Below are 19,066 nucleotides of genomic sequence, written 5' to 3' on the forward strand. Positions count from 1 at the left end.
CTAGTTTCCATCTTCGGCTTCATGCATCCTTTCGTAACTCTTTGCAGTCATTTTCATCCTTTATTATTTTTGTTATTTTTGTATCTTTAGCAAAAAGGTTTATATAACTATTTAGATCCTCTGTCATATCATTTACACATATTTGAAATATAATAGGTGCCAACACAGATCCTTGCAGTACCCCGCTTGTCACTTTGTGCCAATTTGAATTAATTTCTCTCCTTTGTAAATAATCATCCATCCATCTCAATGTTGCTCCCTTTAGTCCTCCTTCATTTTCTAACTTTCACATAAGTCTTTTGTGGGGAACTTTATCAAATGCATTTTTGAGATCCAGGTATACTGCATCAACCCATCTGTCTCTCTCTTGCACTCTATCTATTACTATCATATAAAAGCTCAGTAGATTTGTGATACAGGATATCCCTTTCCTGAATCCAAATTGCTTTTCTGTAATTATCTTTTCATCTTCTAAATATTGCATCCATCTATCTTTAATTTCTATTTTACAAAGCTTGATTACAGTACTTGTTAGTTACACTGTTACTCGTATATAATTTAATGATTCCATTTTATTTCCCCCTTTGTTTATTGGGACTAAGTTAGCTCTTTTCCATTCCCTTGGTACTTTTGCTTCTTTGAATGAGCTTTTGATTATATCCCATTTGAGTTCCTCCATTTGTTCTCTGAATTCTTTTAATATCTATCCATTTTACTTGATATGGTCCCATAGCTTTTCTACATACAGCTCTTCCAGCAGTTTCTCTTATTCATTAGTTAACTCATCTCCTCTGTAGTTTTATAAATTCTACCTTCTCTTTTTGACTTATGTCATCCCTATCTTTCATTTTTCCATTTATTTATTTGTAGAAAAGTTTTGGGTCTTCCTTGCCTTTTCTTATTATGTCCCTTGACATAATAAGTCATTCCTTGACTTTCTGTATTCCCTAGTATTTCTGTTCACTTTTCTCATAATTTTCTTCGATACCCTGTCCTTTTTCAGTTTTTGCTTCTACACACCTGGCATTATACCATTCTTGCTTCCCAATTTTCACTTTATAACTGTTGCACCCCCTCTCTATACTTGCTCAAAAATATCTTGTATTTTCTTGCTCCACTTTACCTTCAAATAGCTCTTTCAAGTTAATTTTTCCATAAAATTTATTAAGCTCTGCAAAGTTTGCCTGAGCATAGTTCTGTCTCTCATTTCTAAGTTGTTCATTCCTGTGCAACCCTGTTTCCTCCTGTAGTACTATTTGTATTGTCACATGATGATCACTTCTTCCCAGTGGACTCAGACAATGTGTACTTGGTCTGCTTTCTGGGGTTTTCATAAACACTAAGTCCAACTGTGATGGTTCTTCTCTGCATCTTGTAGGTTCATTCACCTTTGTCTCATTGTATTCACCATCATGGTATGCATAAGCTCTTCGCTCCATGACCTGACATTTTCTTTCACTTCCATCTCCTCCCAGTTAGTTCCTCTAGTGTTGAAGTCGCCTACTAAGAGCACTTTGTTACTTTTCCTTATGTGCTATTTCTTGTTCCTAGTTGCATAGTTTCATATCTATTGGTCTTCCATGCATTAGTTTTTGGTGGTATGTATATCACAATAACTTTCCTTTTTTTTTACTTCCTTTGATCTTAATCACAACACTCAAAGCTTCTGCCATTTCACCACCATATTCCACTTCCTCAACAACAATATACTCTTTTACCAGTATCATCACTCCTCCTCCCTTTCCTTTTCTGTCTCTCCTCCATCTCCTTCCTTTGCAAATCTTGTCTTTATTTCCTCTTTTAGTTTGGTTTTCGTTAAACATACCACATCTGGTTTATTGTTCTTTAGGTAATCTAAGTTTCAATAGACTCGACACCAAACTGTCTACATTTGTATATATAATTTTTAGGCTTCCACTTGGTGATCTTCCATGGCATCTTTGTTCCACCAACTTTCCAAATGAATCTCCTCATTTGTTCTTGTGTTCTCTCCTTGTTTTGTGACTGGGCCTCTATTCTCAACTCTTTCAGTTTACTTCTCTCTTCTTCGTTCATGTCTTCTTATCCATATTCTGCTCATTCCTTCTACTTTTGTCAATTTACTTGTTCTTTGTAACACATGTTCCGCTGCTGTTTGTGACATGAATCTTATTTTTTATTGGTTTTGTTCCATTTTTGTCGTACTTTCCAATCCTATAAACTTCTCCATAGTTTGCTGGCACTTTGTTGTCTAGAAATGTGTCGCATACGAACTCTATATCGGCAGTGGTGTTTCTAATTATCATGTGAGTGAGCTCTCCAATATTAGTGTGGAAACCCCTCAAGTTCGCTGACATGATTCTCACCTCACTGTTCGTCGCATTACAGCATCGCTGCCTGGGGCTGCGACAGGGCTCCATATCACGTGGCATGACCTTGTAAGGTGCCGGGCCAGAGGGACTGGGGTTGTGGGGTCCTGTAGTTGGCAACCACTCTCTCTCTCTCTCTCTCTCTCTCTCTCTCTCTCTCTCTCTCTCTCTCTCTCTCTCTCTTCCTCTCTCTCTCTCTCTCTCTCTCTCTCTCTCTCTCTCTCTCTCTCTCTCTCTCTCTCTCTCTCTCTCTCTCTCTCTTTTTTTTTTTTTTTTTTTTTTTAAACAAATATTTACAGAAAGGCTTAAAATTCCACGTTGAGTGTGGAATTATTTAAAAAGCCTATGTTAGTATTTTTAACAGGAATAACACTATACATGCTTAACATAAAGATTATAATGTTAATACAATAAAATAATAAAAATTTAAAGATTTAAAGCGCCAGTGGGGACAGGTGTGTGCTACGCCAGCTGTGGGCTGCCAGCTTCACCTGGTGCGTGGACATGTCCTGCACTTGGGGCGTGGCCGCCGTGAACATGTTCCACAGCCGCGAAGTCCTGGCTGTGTAGGTGCGCTGGTGTTGGCTAGAGCGAGATCGAGGCACCTTCACTAGCTCGTCGCTACTGGCTGCAGCTCTGGTGCACCTCTGTACTGCGTGTGGCAGCAGCCTCAGGGGGTCAAGGTGAGGGACCCTCTGCACCTGAGTTTTGTGGCACACCACTAGTGCCGACACGTCCCGGCGGTGCTCCAGTGACGTTACTGGTGGTGGGTGCTGTTGGTCCTCATCGGTGGCCACCAAGCGCAGGGCTCGCCGCTGCACAGCATCCAGTCTCTGCATGTGGGTGGCGGCACTCGACATCCAGGACAGGGCACCGTACTCCATACATGGGCGTATCTGTGCCCTGTATAGCATGAGGATGCCCCGTGGGTCGAGGGTGTTCGCCATCCTACGCAGGGCAGAGACTCGGAGAGAGGTCTGGCGGGCGACGACACTGATGTGGTGATCGAAGCGTAGGCCGCGGTCCACAGACACGCCCAGGATCTTGATATAATCCTGAAGTGGCAGGCTCTTGCCTCCAAAACGCTGCTGTCCTGAGACTGCGTGTGAAGCACCTGGGGACCGCGAGATGACCATCGCCTGCGTCTTCTCAGGAGCGAAGTTGACCTGCCACATCTTTCCCCACTGCTCCACCAGTCCGAGCTGCCTGTTCAGCTCAGTGACGGCACGCTGACTGTCGAGGCGGCAGTAGGAGCGGGAGAGTGTGCAGTCGTCGGCGTATGCTGCCACAGATGACAGCTGCCGGAGGAGGTCGTCGATGTATATGTTCCATAGGACTGGGCCCAAGACGGAGCCTTGTGGAACTGAGGCCCGTACAGGTGAAGGTCTTGATGACTGCCCGTTGACTACAACCTGAAGGGTCCTACCCTGGAGGTAATCTTCTAGCAGCATTAACAGGTCACCTTGGACACCCTTGGCGCGAAGCTTTTCAATGAGCCCCGCGTGCCAGACCCTGCCAAAAGCCCCAGCAATGTCCAGGGCCACCACAAGGGTGTCCAGGCCTTCTTCCAGGGCGTCTTGCCAGTCCTTGGAGAGGATGAGGAGGAGGTCTGCGGTGGATCTGCCAGGCCTGAAGCCAAACTGCTTGTCTGAGAGGAGGTGGTTCTCGCTCAGGTGTTGGCAGATGGCAGCAGCCACTATTTGCTCCAGCAACTTGCCCACCACTGAGAGCAGGGAAATGGGTCTGTAGTTGTTGGGCTCAGACCTTGAGTATTTCTTATGGACTGGGACCACACGCGCTTCCTTCCATACTGAGGGCCACTTCTTCTCCCTCAGGCAAGATGTGAAGACGGTGGTGAGAGGAGCTGACAGCTCTTTAGCGCATTGCTTGAGGAGCCGTGGGCTGACGTCATCCGGGCCTGTGGCTTTACCCACATCCACCGCACCGAGTAGCCGCTCAACCTGCTCTGCCGTCACCAAGACAGTGGTGACAGTGCAATCAGTTTCCGGGGCCAGCTGTGGTACAGGTCGTGCCGAGTCGTCAACCCTCATCTTGTTGGCGAAAAGCTCTCTCTCTCTCTCTCTCTCTCTCTCTCTCTCTCTCTCTCTCTCTCTCTCTCTCTCTCTCTCTCTCTCTCTCTCTCTCTCTCTCTCTCTCTCTCTCTCTCTCTCTCTCTCTCTCTCTCTCTCTCTCTCTCTCTCTCTCTCTCTCTCTCTCTCTCTCTCTCTCTCTCTCTCTCTCTCATCACAGACCACACGTCAACACGACTGCTATAATGTGAGAGATTAAGAGAGAGAGAGAGAGAGAGAGAGAGAGAGAGAGAGAGAGAGAGAGAGAGAGAGAGAGAGAGAGAGAGAGAGAAATATCCTTGCCTGAGCTGGTAACACTGCAAGGAAAATACAAAACTGGCAACTCAGACCTGCCAGACATGGCCCAGGTTGCCAGGGACCCCACATTGACACTAGTGCCATTCTTCCTGCTGAAGGCTTCCAAAGGCAACAAGGTTTTTCTCCAATCCCAGCAGGGTATCCCAGTTTTTAAACTCTTCCAGCCTGGGTAAGTACATCCTGGAAGGAGAAACCCTCTCACTGGGCAGTGGTGGTACATGAACCTGTACCTAATCTACATTTGATTATGTATACTTGGAACATGGATCCATCCTGGTCAGGCTTCCAATTGTTATGGTGCCCCATGTTCTTCCCAGACCTGATCCTTTGAGTAGATGTCATATGAGGCCCCTAGTGTTGAAAGGGCGAATACAGCAAAATCAGGTTTTCAGATATTGGCGTTTGAAGTAAGTTATTCATGTGTGAACCTCTTAGTGTCGTGAAGGCGAATCCAACAAAATGCTGTTTTGAGATATTCGCATATCAATATTTACCAATTTAAGACAAATTGGCAACTAATTCTGTGAACAGTGTTGTTTGTACCAATACATGCATATCATGAAAATATTTTGGTATAAACAAAAACAGACATTACCAATGAACTGCTACTTCCTTCGTGTACTTTAATAATACCCCTGATGCCTCTAAAGCAGAGGAAAATTGTTACTCCTTCAATGTAACAAATATAGACCTTGTACTCATAAAATTATGAAAAGCATCGAAGTTTAGGTGATAATTTGGCATGTGGTTGGAGGAGGTGATTAATACTCAAGCATGTCTTCACCCAGGTCAAACACTTCTTCAGCAACAACATTTCTTTCTTACCCAAGTATCAGTTCTTTATAGAAAGGTTTATAAGTTGCTGGGATGTACTCCATTAATGTAGCAGTGTTAGCAAGCTTCTCTGGAGTGATTCTGATAGGATGTGAAAATTTTGGCTGAAGTGGAACTGCAGCAAGGTCAAAGATGGATTGGTTGTATGAAGTTGTTCTCCCTTTCTGCAGTTTGACGAACACAGGGCTTACTTCACCTTACTTCACCGCATGCTATTTTAATGCCATAACTCCTTATTTTGTGATAAGTACAATAACACTTTAGCATCTGAAAACTGCACACCAGGTTCTGTATGCTTTGTAATCCTTTTAGTAAGAACAGAGACATCAAGAAACTTGTTGTATCATCCACACCACTTCAAAGGGCTTCTTTGCCTTACATGCCTTGATGTTCTGTTGGTAGAGATCAGGGGTGTACACTTTTAATGTGTGCAAATATTTTCCTATTATGCCAAAATCCTTGTCACATGGCAAATATGAATGTCCTGGCACCATGAATGTGTGTTCAATGCTGGTGAATCTGCCAGCATGAAAGTACCTTAGTAAAGTAAGGGCAAGGTTTAAGTTTTTATTCTGTCCACTGCAGTTGTCACTGAATAACATTAGCCTTGTGACTGTATCAGGTAACTTTGTGTCAATGTAATCCATAAAGCAACTTGCAATCTCACAAGATCCTCTTGCTCTCAGTCCCATTCCAGAGATACATACAGGCCTGTCCAGTCTGAATGTTGTGTATTCCAAGGTTGTAGCACCGTAGCTTGCGCTTGTAGTATTGCACCCCTGAAAAAATTTTTGGAGTAGGAAGAGCTTGTTGTAGGTCAAACACTGTAGCAACAAGACTTGGGTCAGCAAGAGCTTTACACTCATGTAACTTCTGTGTATATTTAGCATGTCTCACATGAAGTTCCTTTTCTTTGCATAAGCTCTTCAAAGCATCTGCATCACTTATTGGGTCAAGTGCTTTTATTTCATGCTCAGCTCTATCACAAAAATTGCAGGTATCAGCTAGTGAGGCCATGAACTTGAGATTAAACTTATTGCAAAACATATAGTGATAGAATGACCTGCTTAGTGGCTTCTCATTGCAATTTTCTGTTAGCCATTGGCAGTATAACACCCACAACTTGTTCACAATAAGACTAGGGTCAAGATACTTTCATTGTGGGCTCTTTGCACATGTGCAGTGACTGGACACTGCTGTAATGCTGTTTATGTGCTGAACTACCATGTTCACTCGAGAATCACTAATTTCCTGGTTGCTAGGATTGGTGCCTTGCTTGTCATCACAAACACCCTGTGGCTGTATGTTTATGAAGCACACTACGCATTTTTTTTTCCGAGATACCATGAACACTAAGGAAAGCTGCAAGGCACACTACATAGTCAACATGACAGTACTCAGTGTTGTAGCTGAGTGTATGGGTTATACGAGAGGCGTGATCCTTAACTGTAGGCCTTTTAAATTCTTTTCTTTCACAAGCCCTCCTAGATAGGCATTTTGTTTATCATAATTACCAGTACTTCAGTAAGAGTTAAATATTTCATTTATTTTCTCATAGCCTAGTTTGTCAAAGCACCCACACTTGTAGGGCTCGCTAATTTCACACTTAAGAACATCTTTCTTGGTATAATAGCTTGTGTAGGCCTGGGCAAGATTATGTTTTGTCTTTGTTACGTTCCTTTTCCAGGTCTAAGGATCACACTTCCTCTTCCTGGAATGTCCACCTGACTCATGGTCACTATCACTGCTTGTGTTCTCCATTCAGGTGAATTTCATAGGTAATTTTCTCTGGAAATGTAATAAACAGCTTGTGATGTAAATGAAAGATCAGGCATAGTGGCATCTGGCGGGGTGTGCTCTCATCTGATTGGCTGTGAGGAAGGTGTGGTGTGACATCAGAGGGCACCTTGCTACTCATTGGCTACCAGGGATGTGAGGTTCACCTCTACAATATGCTTCTTCTCAGCACCTTCCACCCACAAGTTTTGAGCATTAAGTCAGGATGCATCCCTATATTCAAAGGGATTTTTGACCATGTTGTAAAGGCAAAACAGTTTGATTCTGGCAGCAACATGTAGATAATAGCAAGGAGAATGCTCTGGTGAGTCTAACTCAGAAATGCCAAAAATGTAGATTCGCCCTTCCTACACTAAGCGCCTCATATAATGATTATTCTAATGTTACTCTGGGTAAAAACACCAGTGACTATTTATAACCTTACTGCTTCTTTATTGTATATTGACCACCAAAAGTTTCATCATATGGATACTCATAGGACAGGAGAGATGTTAATCTGGTATCACAGTTATACTTTGCTTCATACCTACTGATACAACCAGACAAGCAGCTTATTAACCTTCACTCTGCCTCACAGTATGCACATAAATACATGCACAGTCTTAATCTCAAAGAGAAGAGAAAATTAGGAAAAATGATAGAGTAAATGTACTGTATAAAATAGAACATGGCCATATCTGTCCTGCATGACTGCCAGAGGTGAACTGTACTCAGAATACACAATAATAGTGAGGCATGATTAAACAAGATTAATGCTGTTTTCTACCCTGCATTCCTATTAGTTCTGGCACAATGAACTTGGGTCATGCAAATGCATACTTGAACCCTATTGGTTCCTGCTCCTGTGGCATTGAGGTTGTGCACTGACCGTCCCTTACACTCATTCTGATTGGGTTCAGCACGAAGAACCAGATAACGTGAGGGCACATTTAAACCCTATTGCTCAGCACTCCTGGGGGTGTCTTGGGGGGACATGGGTGTGCATGTACTCTTCCATATCCCCCCACAAGCCTCCAGGATGAACAGATTAACCTTGGCTTTCACATTGTCTGTTCTGAGGAAATACCAGAAGGGATAAGCAGGATGACACTGAGGAATCTCACATTTCACAGCAGACAAAATGAACAAGTAGATAAAATGAGTAAACTAGAAAGAAAAAAACTGTACACAAATAAACATAAAATAAACATGTATATATGTAAGTGGGGAAGGCCATGAGAGGATGGAGAGAGAGATGATAGAACACTTTATTGTAGAGTGCTGTAGATATAAGTGACAGAGACGGACTTAAGGCGCCGTCATACTAGCACATTTTCTGTTTGCCATTAACTCTGGTTTCTGTCAACTTTTGGCTTTTTCTGTCGTCTTTTTCTTTCTGCATCATCAAACAGAAGTGACTGTCTTCATGGAGGAGGTTTGTTGTCAACTTTTGTTATCAGATGAAAATCCACATTTATAGTATAAAGATATACTAAGTAAACTTTATTTTTTGAGAAAAAAAAAAAATTAAATAGATTTTAAGTAAAGAAAATAGAAAATTGCGTAATTTCACATGTTGTTACATTTAACTTGTGGATGTATAACAACAAACAGTAGTTCACATTAATTGATAGATGTTTACACTTTTGGGAGGTCTTTGTTTCTCTATTCTTGCATGCTGGATATCATTTGAACTTGTTAGGCTTGTCTGTGATTTACAAAACTTGTAATAAAGTGCAGAACAGTTACTGCTTGCCTGCGTGTCACTGGAGCAGCACTTACGGAGAAATGGGGTCCTGGGGTGCCAGCGCTGGGCCTGTGGCCTGCCAGTATAAGTTACCAGTTTTACATTTCTATTGCAATGTTGGGTGAGGATACTGCCATGCTGGTTGGGGTAGCCTAGCAGGTAGCAGCTTATAGCTACACAGAGAGAGAGAGAGAGAGAGAGACCCTGGAGCCATGTTTGTTAACTATTGATGAAAGTGCAGATGACTAGCTGTCCATGTATGTGATGCGGCTCACTTAAGAAATTGTTGATTTTTAGAAAGTTGATGAGAATGTGCTAGTGTGATGACACCTTTATAGAGGCAACTGTGAGAATCATAAGTGAATTAAATTGGCAGGTTAGATAGGAAGAAGTAGATAAAGGGATTCTCACTATGCTGGGACTGTATAATAGCAAGGGAGAAAAGAAAAGAATTGTAAAAGAGATGAAAAGTTCCTTGTGCAGGCATGGGAAATACACCTGAGAGGTTAGGTGTTATGAGACATATTCTTCTTTTCCTCTTGAGGGCTGTGATGATTCCCTTGAATCATATGTACCCTGGTGATTTCCTGTGAGGTAATTGCAGACTAGGGAGTCATCCTTTCTTCTTTAGGAAGGCACAAGTAAGGCGATGTGGTTTGTGGCCAGTAGTGAAGTAGAAAGCTCTGTGGCCTACTTCCATTAGGGTGTGGCTCAGTGCTTCTGGTGCTTCATTCAGGGGAAGGGTGGAGAGGTTTGAGAAGGTGGCAATGTATGTTGGCCACATTGATGCGTGGCTCCAGAAAGGCAAGGATCTAGAGTGTAGTCTGGGAGTGGCTTAGGGGAGAGTGGCCAGCACAGAAAGGTGGTCACTTGATGTATGGCCCAGTTGTGAAGGTGGAGCTTTTGAAGCTAGGGTCTTTCACAACTATATCAAGGAGGGAAACAGCTCCAGTGTTGGGGTGGTGGTGGGTTGCAAGTCCTGGTGGGTTAAGGAGGTTGAGGTGAAGAGAATCCATCAGTAGCTGGAATATGATGTTGGCCACAGTGTTCCTGTAGGGGAGAGGCAGGTTAGGATTCCAGCACTGGTGGTGGGCATTAAAGTCTCCCATGATGAGCATTGGAGGTGGAAGGGATATGAAATAGTGCTCCAGTTCTTGGTAGCAGATGGGACCACCTGGGTTGTAGCAGATGATGATAGTCAGCCCCTTTGCAGGCTGACCCTTGCAGCAGTTACCTCTAGCTGCCCACCCTGCCTCTGAGGAAGCTGGAGTTGGGAATGGGTGAACGAGGTTTTCAGAGCAAGGACTTCCCCACTTTGTCCCTCATAACAGTCTTTCCTGTAGGTGGTGTAGCCAAGCAGGTTGAGTGAGATGTGAGACAGAAGCCATGTCTCACATAAGCCAACCACTGAGGGAAGTGTGTCTTTGAGGTAAGTTTTCAGTTCTTGTGACTTCCTGAGGATGGACCTGGCATTCCAAAACACTAAGGTAAAGAGAGCCATTATTTGAGGAAGGAAGACAGCAGCATGGAAACTCGAGAGGGCCATAGCATCACCAGAATTTCCATTAGTGGAGAGCCCTGTTGGTAAAGCTGGATCCCCTTGCAGAGGAGGGTGAAGAGACTGGAGAGGATCCCATTAGGTGTTGATGGGATATTGGGAGCAGGTTCATGGTGCAAAGTAGGTGGCCTGGACCTGGTTGTAGTGGAGTTAGGGTGATAGCATTCTTGGTCATGGTGTGCTGGACTCCTTTGAAGTTGGTAGGTTTCTACCACTATTGTGGAGTGGTGAAGTTATGGAGTAGGAGCCTTGCCACAGTCCCTGAAAGATCGCATTTTTGTTGCAGTGGCTGTCTTGGTCTGAGAAGTGTTCTCCATATAACATCAACTTAATGAACAATGAATTCATTATTAATGTATTTCATTATACATATCCTTCCAAGATATCCCAGTGGTATTTCCATATACAAAGATGCCTTTCTTAAAATTATATATTCATAAACTTCCTCTTAAGCTGCTGAGTTTTGTGCTTAATAAAAATTATCAATGTTATTTTCATATTAACATATTAAAGCTACAATCATCTTGATAAGGTGTAAAATCAATCATATATTAATTTGTTTGAGTTAGAGGAAAAGTACATATTTTGTGTCTTATTGACTGAAAACCATGGTAGGTACACAGCCTAGGAGGCCTATGGCCTGACCTCCATTTCCTCTCATCTGAAATGGACCAGCTTGTCTTCAGCATGGCCACTGATGATGCTCTCTTTTATTCTTATTATTCTGTGAGGATTTATGAAATTAACTTATATTGTATATGATGTACAGTATTTATTGGTCAAAAGTCTTGGCTTGAATCCTACACTGCCAAGGAATGCTACCTGTTTGTTAAAGACCATCATAGTATCTCTAATCTGGCATTAAGTCTTGGTCACCTTGGGATGGGTAGGGGGAGAGTGGGGATCCCATGGCCTATTGTTCTGAGATTAGAGATTCCACTTCACCATGCATAATTTTTTCTCCCACATTTGTTCTTTTTGACCCTGTAAAATAATGGGTGGTGGATAGGAGCTGAAAGAAGTTGACCTGGTGCCATAGCAGCACTACCACTGTGAAAAGTTGAATAAGGAAACAGGTGACTAAGTCAGTGCTTCAAGGCATTTAGTGAAATGCAGGATAAAGCATTTTTGTGATCCAGGAACTTTAAGCTATGCACAGTTCTAGTGCTCACTTTACACGGTAACTTTGTGTTCTCTTCCTTCAGTTGCCTTGATGTATATGAGGATCCTTTTCCACTTGCCATTGTATGAGTCTCACAGGGTGAGAAGAAATCAAATGTGGTCTTTCAGAATGTTTTTTTTCTGGTGGGGATTTTGGAGGTTCTTGTGTTATGAAAATGCATTTTCCAGTATTCTGCTGACTGTCTTGAAACCATTTTTCTTTTCCTTATTTGATTTTCCACAGCAGTAAAGCATTGTTCTGGCTGCCAAGTCAGCTTCTTTCAGCTTGTTTCTAACACTTGTTCCATAGGTTCAAAAAGAGTGAATGCAGGGATAAATAAAAAGTGATTATGGCAGCAAAGTGGGAACACTAATCTCATAACGAAAAAAGGCTTCATACTAATAAACCATCTTTCATGCCATTAGGGTCCCCACTTTTCCCTTACCCATTCAAAGGTCACCAAGACTTGCTGCCAGATTAGAGAGATAAGATATATAACAACTCATACATAAAATCTGTTGAAAAGTAATAAACTTTTACCTGACTAATGTAATTATGTGAAAAACATCAGTAGTTACATAGATGTTGAATATAAACTGGCATATTTGAAAAGTACTTATGAATAAGGCTGAATCTCTAGAGAATTTCATGTATTCTAATATAACTTATTGGAATTTAACATTTTCAGAAACTACAAAAATTATCAGGCTCATCCACCAGAAATATTGGACTGTGACATAGACTGCTGTATGAACTGTGTCATCTTGTGCAGGGAGACTCATCCACAGATGTTCCTTGTCTTTGCATAAAGGAAATGATTGATGCAGCACAGCTGTAAAGACTCAAGTGTTAAAGGTACAATAAGGATGAATTATATTTCAATTTTTCATGTCCCTAGTTTGTGCAATATGTCATTGCACATAAAAAGTTTAAATAAGATGAATCATGTGAAGTGCCAATTCTCTGTATAGAGAGTTCAGAAAGTCAAATTAATAGTATATATATATATATATATATATATATATATATATATATATATATATATATATATATATATATATATATATATATATATATATATATATATATATATATATACACACACACACACACACACACACACACACACACACACACACACACACACACACACACACACACACACACACACACACACACACACACACACACACACCTTACTCATGCTATATGACATTTCACTCATACAGTTGCCTTTTTTTTAGTACCCCTTGGCTTGCTATGTGATGCTTTGTGGTTACTGTTATCATTGGTCGCATTACCACCAACTGTAGAGACCCCACACAACCACCTCAGTTATTCCTGTGCTCTTGTACTGTTCATCAAGGTTTAGAATGTATATAATTAGATGCATCCATAAGGACCAAGCAGCTCCATCAATGGCTAGGAGATGGATCCTGACTCAACTTGTTACTATTAACTGTCCACACAATAGTTATATAAAATTCTACACTCCTTGCCATGATTTGAAATCACCTATTTCTTAAAACTTGTTTTTTTGCACAGTTCGGCTCAATATATCAATGCATTGTTATAAAGGTCTTTTAAACTTCTCTACTCCCAGAAGAATGAATTACACATTTAACATTCTCTTAAGCTATCACCAGTTTTGCCTATATACACATTAAGATCCATAATTTTCTTGATGTTACCTATGTTACTCTTCAAATTTCTAACTCTAAAAGTAAAGTCTCATGGATGTCCAGAGTTCTGAGTTAATTTGGTAGAAACAAGTGTCGATTGAGAAATGTTTCAATATTTAGCAACTCAGTGAGTAATTACTATAGCTCCTTTTTATTTATTTATTTATTTTTAAATGAAAAAAAACACTAGTGATGACAAAATATGGGATATGGAATGTCTTGCAGGAAGAAACTAAGTAACATAGATATAGTAAATTTATTTTTTTTTCTTAATTAAGGTGAAATTATATGAGATGGACTTGGACAGAACACTTGGGGAATTTTAATAGATTTAATTGCATATTTCAACATACTATTATGGACACTTTGATGTGCTAAGTGGTAATTATATCCACCCCACTCTCTAACCACAGATCTACCCACCCCCACCTTTCCACACCCCCGACACACATATGTACACTCACACACAGTCTGGGAATGTAGCATATGGTGCCAGATGTTCCTTCCCATCAGTGAATGCTGAGTTCAAGATATATATATATATATATATATGATGGTGTATTTTATAGGATTTCATAGCAGAAACTGGATAGGAAAGATTCATCATGACACCATCAACTATTTGTAGGATTCTGCTGATAACCACAGGTATGAATATTCAGGTTTTATTAATTTAGCTTAAGACTTATGTAAATAGAATAAGTGATAAATTTATCTAAATGTGGGATAAACTAGCCATGAGAGGCTGTTGTCAGGGACAAATTCTGGGAGGGCACTGAGGGTAATCATATAAATCTGGTACTTATTAAGTTCATAATGGATCATCTAATGATCACCATGAATTTGATCAGAGTTTGATAAGAATTTGATAAGCCGTGACTTATTGTCACTACAACTGTATGCAGCTTAGAGGAAGAAAAGCTGATATAGAGTTCTGTGCATAATATATGAAAACAATTGTATGCAATGAAAAAAATTATACAGGTTGACCATTGATACTCCAGCATCATTTATGCAGCATAATTTCAGCTGGCTACATTTTCTGTCTTTTGTATGTGTCCTGGCTCTGTGATTAGTTCACTGCACATGGCCATAGATGACACTACAATCATAGCACTCAAAATGGAAAAATGAATGGGGAACCCCTGACATTGGTGATGATAAATATATATGGATGATAAATAGAAATGACAAGAGAGGAGGGGGAGTGATCATTCTGACTAAAAAGTGTGTTAAAGTGGAGAGGATAATAAAAAGTGAGGATGTCTGAAATTCTACAAATGATGATTAAAAGTGGAAATGGAAGGATAATGAATTATGTAGGAGTGTACGTGCCACCTATCACCAATGCTTGGCATAAAAAAAGAGCATGAAGAGATGTTGGTAGATGTGCTAAAAGGTCTTGGAAAGTAGTGATATAGTTATTGTTGGTGATTTTAGTTGTAAGGAGATAAACTGGGAGACATTGACAGCTACTAGAAGTGAGAACTCATAGACTAATATACTTAAACTGGATGGTGGAAAACTTAATGACTCATAGGGTTGATTGTGATACCAGATTTAGTGGAAGAGATAAACCATCAAGACTTGATTTAGTGTTTACCAAGGACATGGAAATTATTGAAACTATACACTATGATAGCCCTCTAGGTAAAAGTGATCATGTGTTGATGGAATTTAAATTGGAAAATTAAAATGTAATCATTGATGAAAATTATAAGGTGAAAAGATTTAAATATAGTAAAGCTGACTTTGAAAAATCAAGAAAATACTTTGTTGCCATGAACTGGAAAGACTTTGAAGATGCAGAAGATGTTCTGGAAAAATGGGATGAATTTATAAGGATATATAATTCTGCTGGGGAAAAATTTGTACCTAGAGGAGGAGCAAGATGTAGAAAGGATAAAGAATGGTTCAATACAAAATGCAAAGAGGCTAGAAATTGTAAGCCAAATGCTTGGAATAGATGGAAGAAGAGGAAAACTGAGTGCAGATGGGAGGAATATATTGATGCTAGAAATAAGTACGTTGAGATAATAAGAATGGAGAGAAGAAACTATAAAAGAGATATAATAGATAAGTGTATAAATTAACCCAAACTGTTCTTTTAGACATATTAATGGGAAGATGAAGAAGAAGGAAGGTGTATCAAGATTGAAAGTTGAAGGAAATATCTATGAGGATGCACAGGACATGGCGGATGTTATGAAGAATAGTTTCAGATCGGTATTTACTGTGGAAGGGGAGTTTGATGCTGGAAGGGATAAGGTGGTGAGGAATATACTAAGTACAGTCCCAGTCAGTTATGAGGAAATACTTAAGATGATGGAAGAACTTCATGTAAATAAAGCAACTGGTCCAGAAGGAGTATCAAACTGGATATTGAAGGAATGTAGAGAGCAACTGGCTGATAAAATTCAATCTAGTGGTGACATCACTATCACAGGGAAGAATACCAAAAGATTGGAAGAAGAGTAAATATTACACCAACATTCAAAGGAGGAAATAAGGAAAACCCACTAAATTAAAGACCTGTGTCCTTGACTAGTGTTGAAGGAAAACTATGTGAAAGAACAATAAAGGAAAGATGGATGGAACACTTGGAAAGAGATAAAGTTTTGGTAAATTGTCAATTTGGATTTAGGAGGGGAAGATCATGCTCCATGAGCTTATTGTCCTTTTATTCAAGGATAATTGATATTGTGTAGGAGAAAGACGGATGGGTGGATGGTTTCTACTTAGACTTGAAGAAAGCATTTGACAAAATACCACACTGAAGATTGCTATGGAAGATAAAAAAAATGGAGGAAGACTGCTGGAGTGAATGTAGGGTTATCTGGATGATAGAGATGAGAACAGTAATACAAGACCAGAATTCATCTTGGCTGAAAGTAACAGGGGTCAGTGTTGGGACCGATAATGTTTGTAATATATGTGAATGACAAATGAAGAAATAGATAGTTATATGAACTTATTTGCAGATGATGCTAAGCTGATGAGAAGGGTAGAAAATGTAAATGACTGTATGGTACTGCAAGATGATTTAGATAAGATAAATAGAGTAAATCTTGGCAAATGGAATTCAATTTAAGTAAATGTAAAGTAATGGAGTTTGGTAATAGTAAGAAAAGAATACATTATCATTATGAGATGGATGGTGTGAAGTTACAGAAATCAAAAGAGGAAGTGGATTTGGGAGTAACAATTACTGAAAATTTGACTCCAGACAGACGCATTGATAAAATTACTGGAGAGACGATGAATTTGTTAAAAGGAATAAGAATGGCATTCTCATATTTAGATAAAGTAATAATAGAAAAGTTGTTGATTTCCACAATAAGACCAAGATTGGAATATGCGACAGTGGTGTGGAGGAATATTATAAAATTGGAAAGAGTACAAAGAGCAGTCACTAAGATGGTTCCAGAGTTGAAGAAGTCGATCAGTGAAGAGAGATTAAGAATGTTTGAAATTCCTACCCTTGAAAATAGAAGAGAGAGAGAGTGGGGATTTAATAAACATCCATAGAATGATAAATGGTATGGAAAATGTGGACAAAGAATGTTTTATAAATTTAGATACACAGAGTACAAGGGGACACAGTAAGAAGTTGAAGAAAGTTAACTGTAGAAGAGACATCAAGAAGTATAGTTTTCCTCACAGAAGTGTGAACAAATGGAACGAACTCATGAAGATGTTGTCAATGCCGTAACTATCCATGCTTTTAAGACCAAACTGGATAGATATGGAGACGAGATACTATGAGATTACTCCCCTCCTGTAAACCACAACTAGGTAAATACACTATGTACTGCTGTTGTGCACACTATAATGAGACCAGAATATCAAAATGTTTAACAGGTATTTTATATATTTTTGGTATCATGTGTATTGAGCTAGTATTGACAAATTAATATAACTATTGTCTATGGAATGTTGGGATAGAAATTAAGCAAGAAAACTAGAGTAATGAGTGATAACAGAGCACCAAAACATACTCCATACATGAGTGCAAAAATCTTACCACCAAGTTTTATATTTATATGTTTAATATATTTATGCAATCATATTGAAAAATTCCTATTGCTCTGTCTAGAATATTTTAGGATAAAAATGGAGCAAGTAAACCCAGGAGCAATTCTGGCACTGGGAGTTATACCACACCACACCACCAGTTCATTTAAAAACTGCTGCAATGTGTGTGTGTGTGTGTGTGTGTCTGACATTGTGTGTGTACCTGGTACTAAGCAGATATTTTTTTCTCTGATTTTTTATTTGTGTCCCTTATTCTATGTCAGCTATGACTTCATAAGAAGAAGAAAGTGAAAATCATAGTACAAAACACTAACATAACACAGTAACAATGAAAGAATGAAAGAAATGTGGAAGTGTTGCAAAATCTGGACTGTGGTGTTTCTGTTCATCACTTGTGTGAAGCTTATGTCAAAGAATCATCAGCAGTGTATGATTTAAAGAAGCAGTGGGGAAAGTTGAAGCACTTCTCTGCTGACATTAATTCAAAGAAAGAGACGTGCACATGAAAAACAATGAAAGATGAAACAAGTACAGATCATGATGGAGTAATGATGCATTGGTTTCAAGAATGAAGAAGTGATGGTAAGGACATGTCTTGCATGATGGTGGTGGAATAAGTTAAGCCTTAAAGTGCGGAGGCCTACCACGTTGAGAAAAAAATCATCATAAAAAGCAAAAATCTAGAGTACAATCAGTTTGCCACCAATGCAGGGATTTGGTTCCACTGTTCTCCCATGTTAATTGCAATTCATGGCAGTGGTGACATGTTTACTCCTCTGACATAAGTGTTACTCTACTCTGTGTTATGGACTTCTCTGCGGCTTGTTGCATTGCATCATCACGCTAGGCTTTAAGTTCCCCATGTTAGAGTATGACTTGGAAGTAAACTGACCCCAGTGTTAGGCATAATTTGATACTGCACGCTAACGGTTACTGGACTTTATATTATGAATAAAAAAAAGAAAATTAGAATGTAAAGTATTATTGATGAAAGTGGTACATAAGTTATTAGAACAAATATTCAGATTTTCAAGCATTTCTAAAAGCATGTGAAAATTTGATGACTGGTAGAATGATTGCTCTTCTGCTGCAGGCATGAGAATGTATTATGCTTATGTTAGAATGGTTAAAAGTGTAGATGGAGTCCAATCAACACAAAATTAGTGTTTATAAAGACATGATAATTCTGTACAGTAAGATGTCCAATATCTGGCACACTTTATTAACTATGAATAAGTCAAGGTATTAGAATTTTATGAAATGAAAGGAGAACTGAGTGAAAGATTAATTTGACTGTCACACTCATGTGCAACCCCATCCGTATCTTTGATGGCAGTTGAATATTCAACTTTTGAATCTGTTTTGAGCCCCACATGGCAGTGTAGTTGCTCATGAACTACCTGGTCATTGGCCATGGCACCCTGTTGAATCATCAAGAACTGTGCAAGAAACCTCATGCTTCCTTCACTTGTTTTCAATTCACTTCTCTATCAAATATAATGCTTAAGAAGATGCTAAAGACTAGATTTTCATAGGG

The 19,066-nt window shown here is 39.7% G+C and overlaps 1 protein-coding gene across 4 annotated transcripts in view; it reads left to right on the forward strand.

The window, feature by feature from the left end:
• Window positions 1–12,510: 12,510 nt before the first annotated feature.
• The window catches only part of LOC135112808 (sphingomyelin phosphodiesterase-like), a 126,675-nt gene continuing 120,119 nt past the window's right edge, over window positions 12,511–19,066 (forward strand). For 3 of the 4 annotated variants that reach the window (XM_064027633.1, XM_064027635.1, XM_064027636.1), the window contains exon 1: window positions 13,988–14,142. In XM_064027633.1, coding sequence (XP_063883703.1) covers window positions 14,100–14,142 — 43 coding nt within the window. In that variant the 5' untranslated portion in view covers window positions 13,988–14,099. Of the gene's footprint in view, window positions 12,668–13,987; window positions 14,143–19,066 lie in introns of those variants that run through there. The other variant, XM_064027634.1, reaches the window with a different exon arrangement.

This window comes from Scylla paramamosain, chromosome 24, assembly GCF_035594125.1.
Source record: "Scylla paramamosain isolate STU-SP2022 chromosome 24, ASM3559412v1, whole genome shotgun sequence".
NCBI lineage: Eukaryota > Metazoa > Arthropoda > Malacostraca > Decapoda > Portunidae > Scylla > Scylla paramamosain.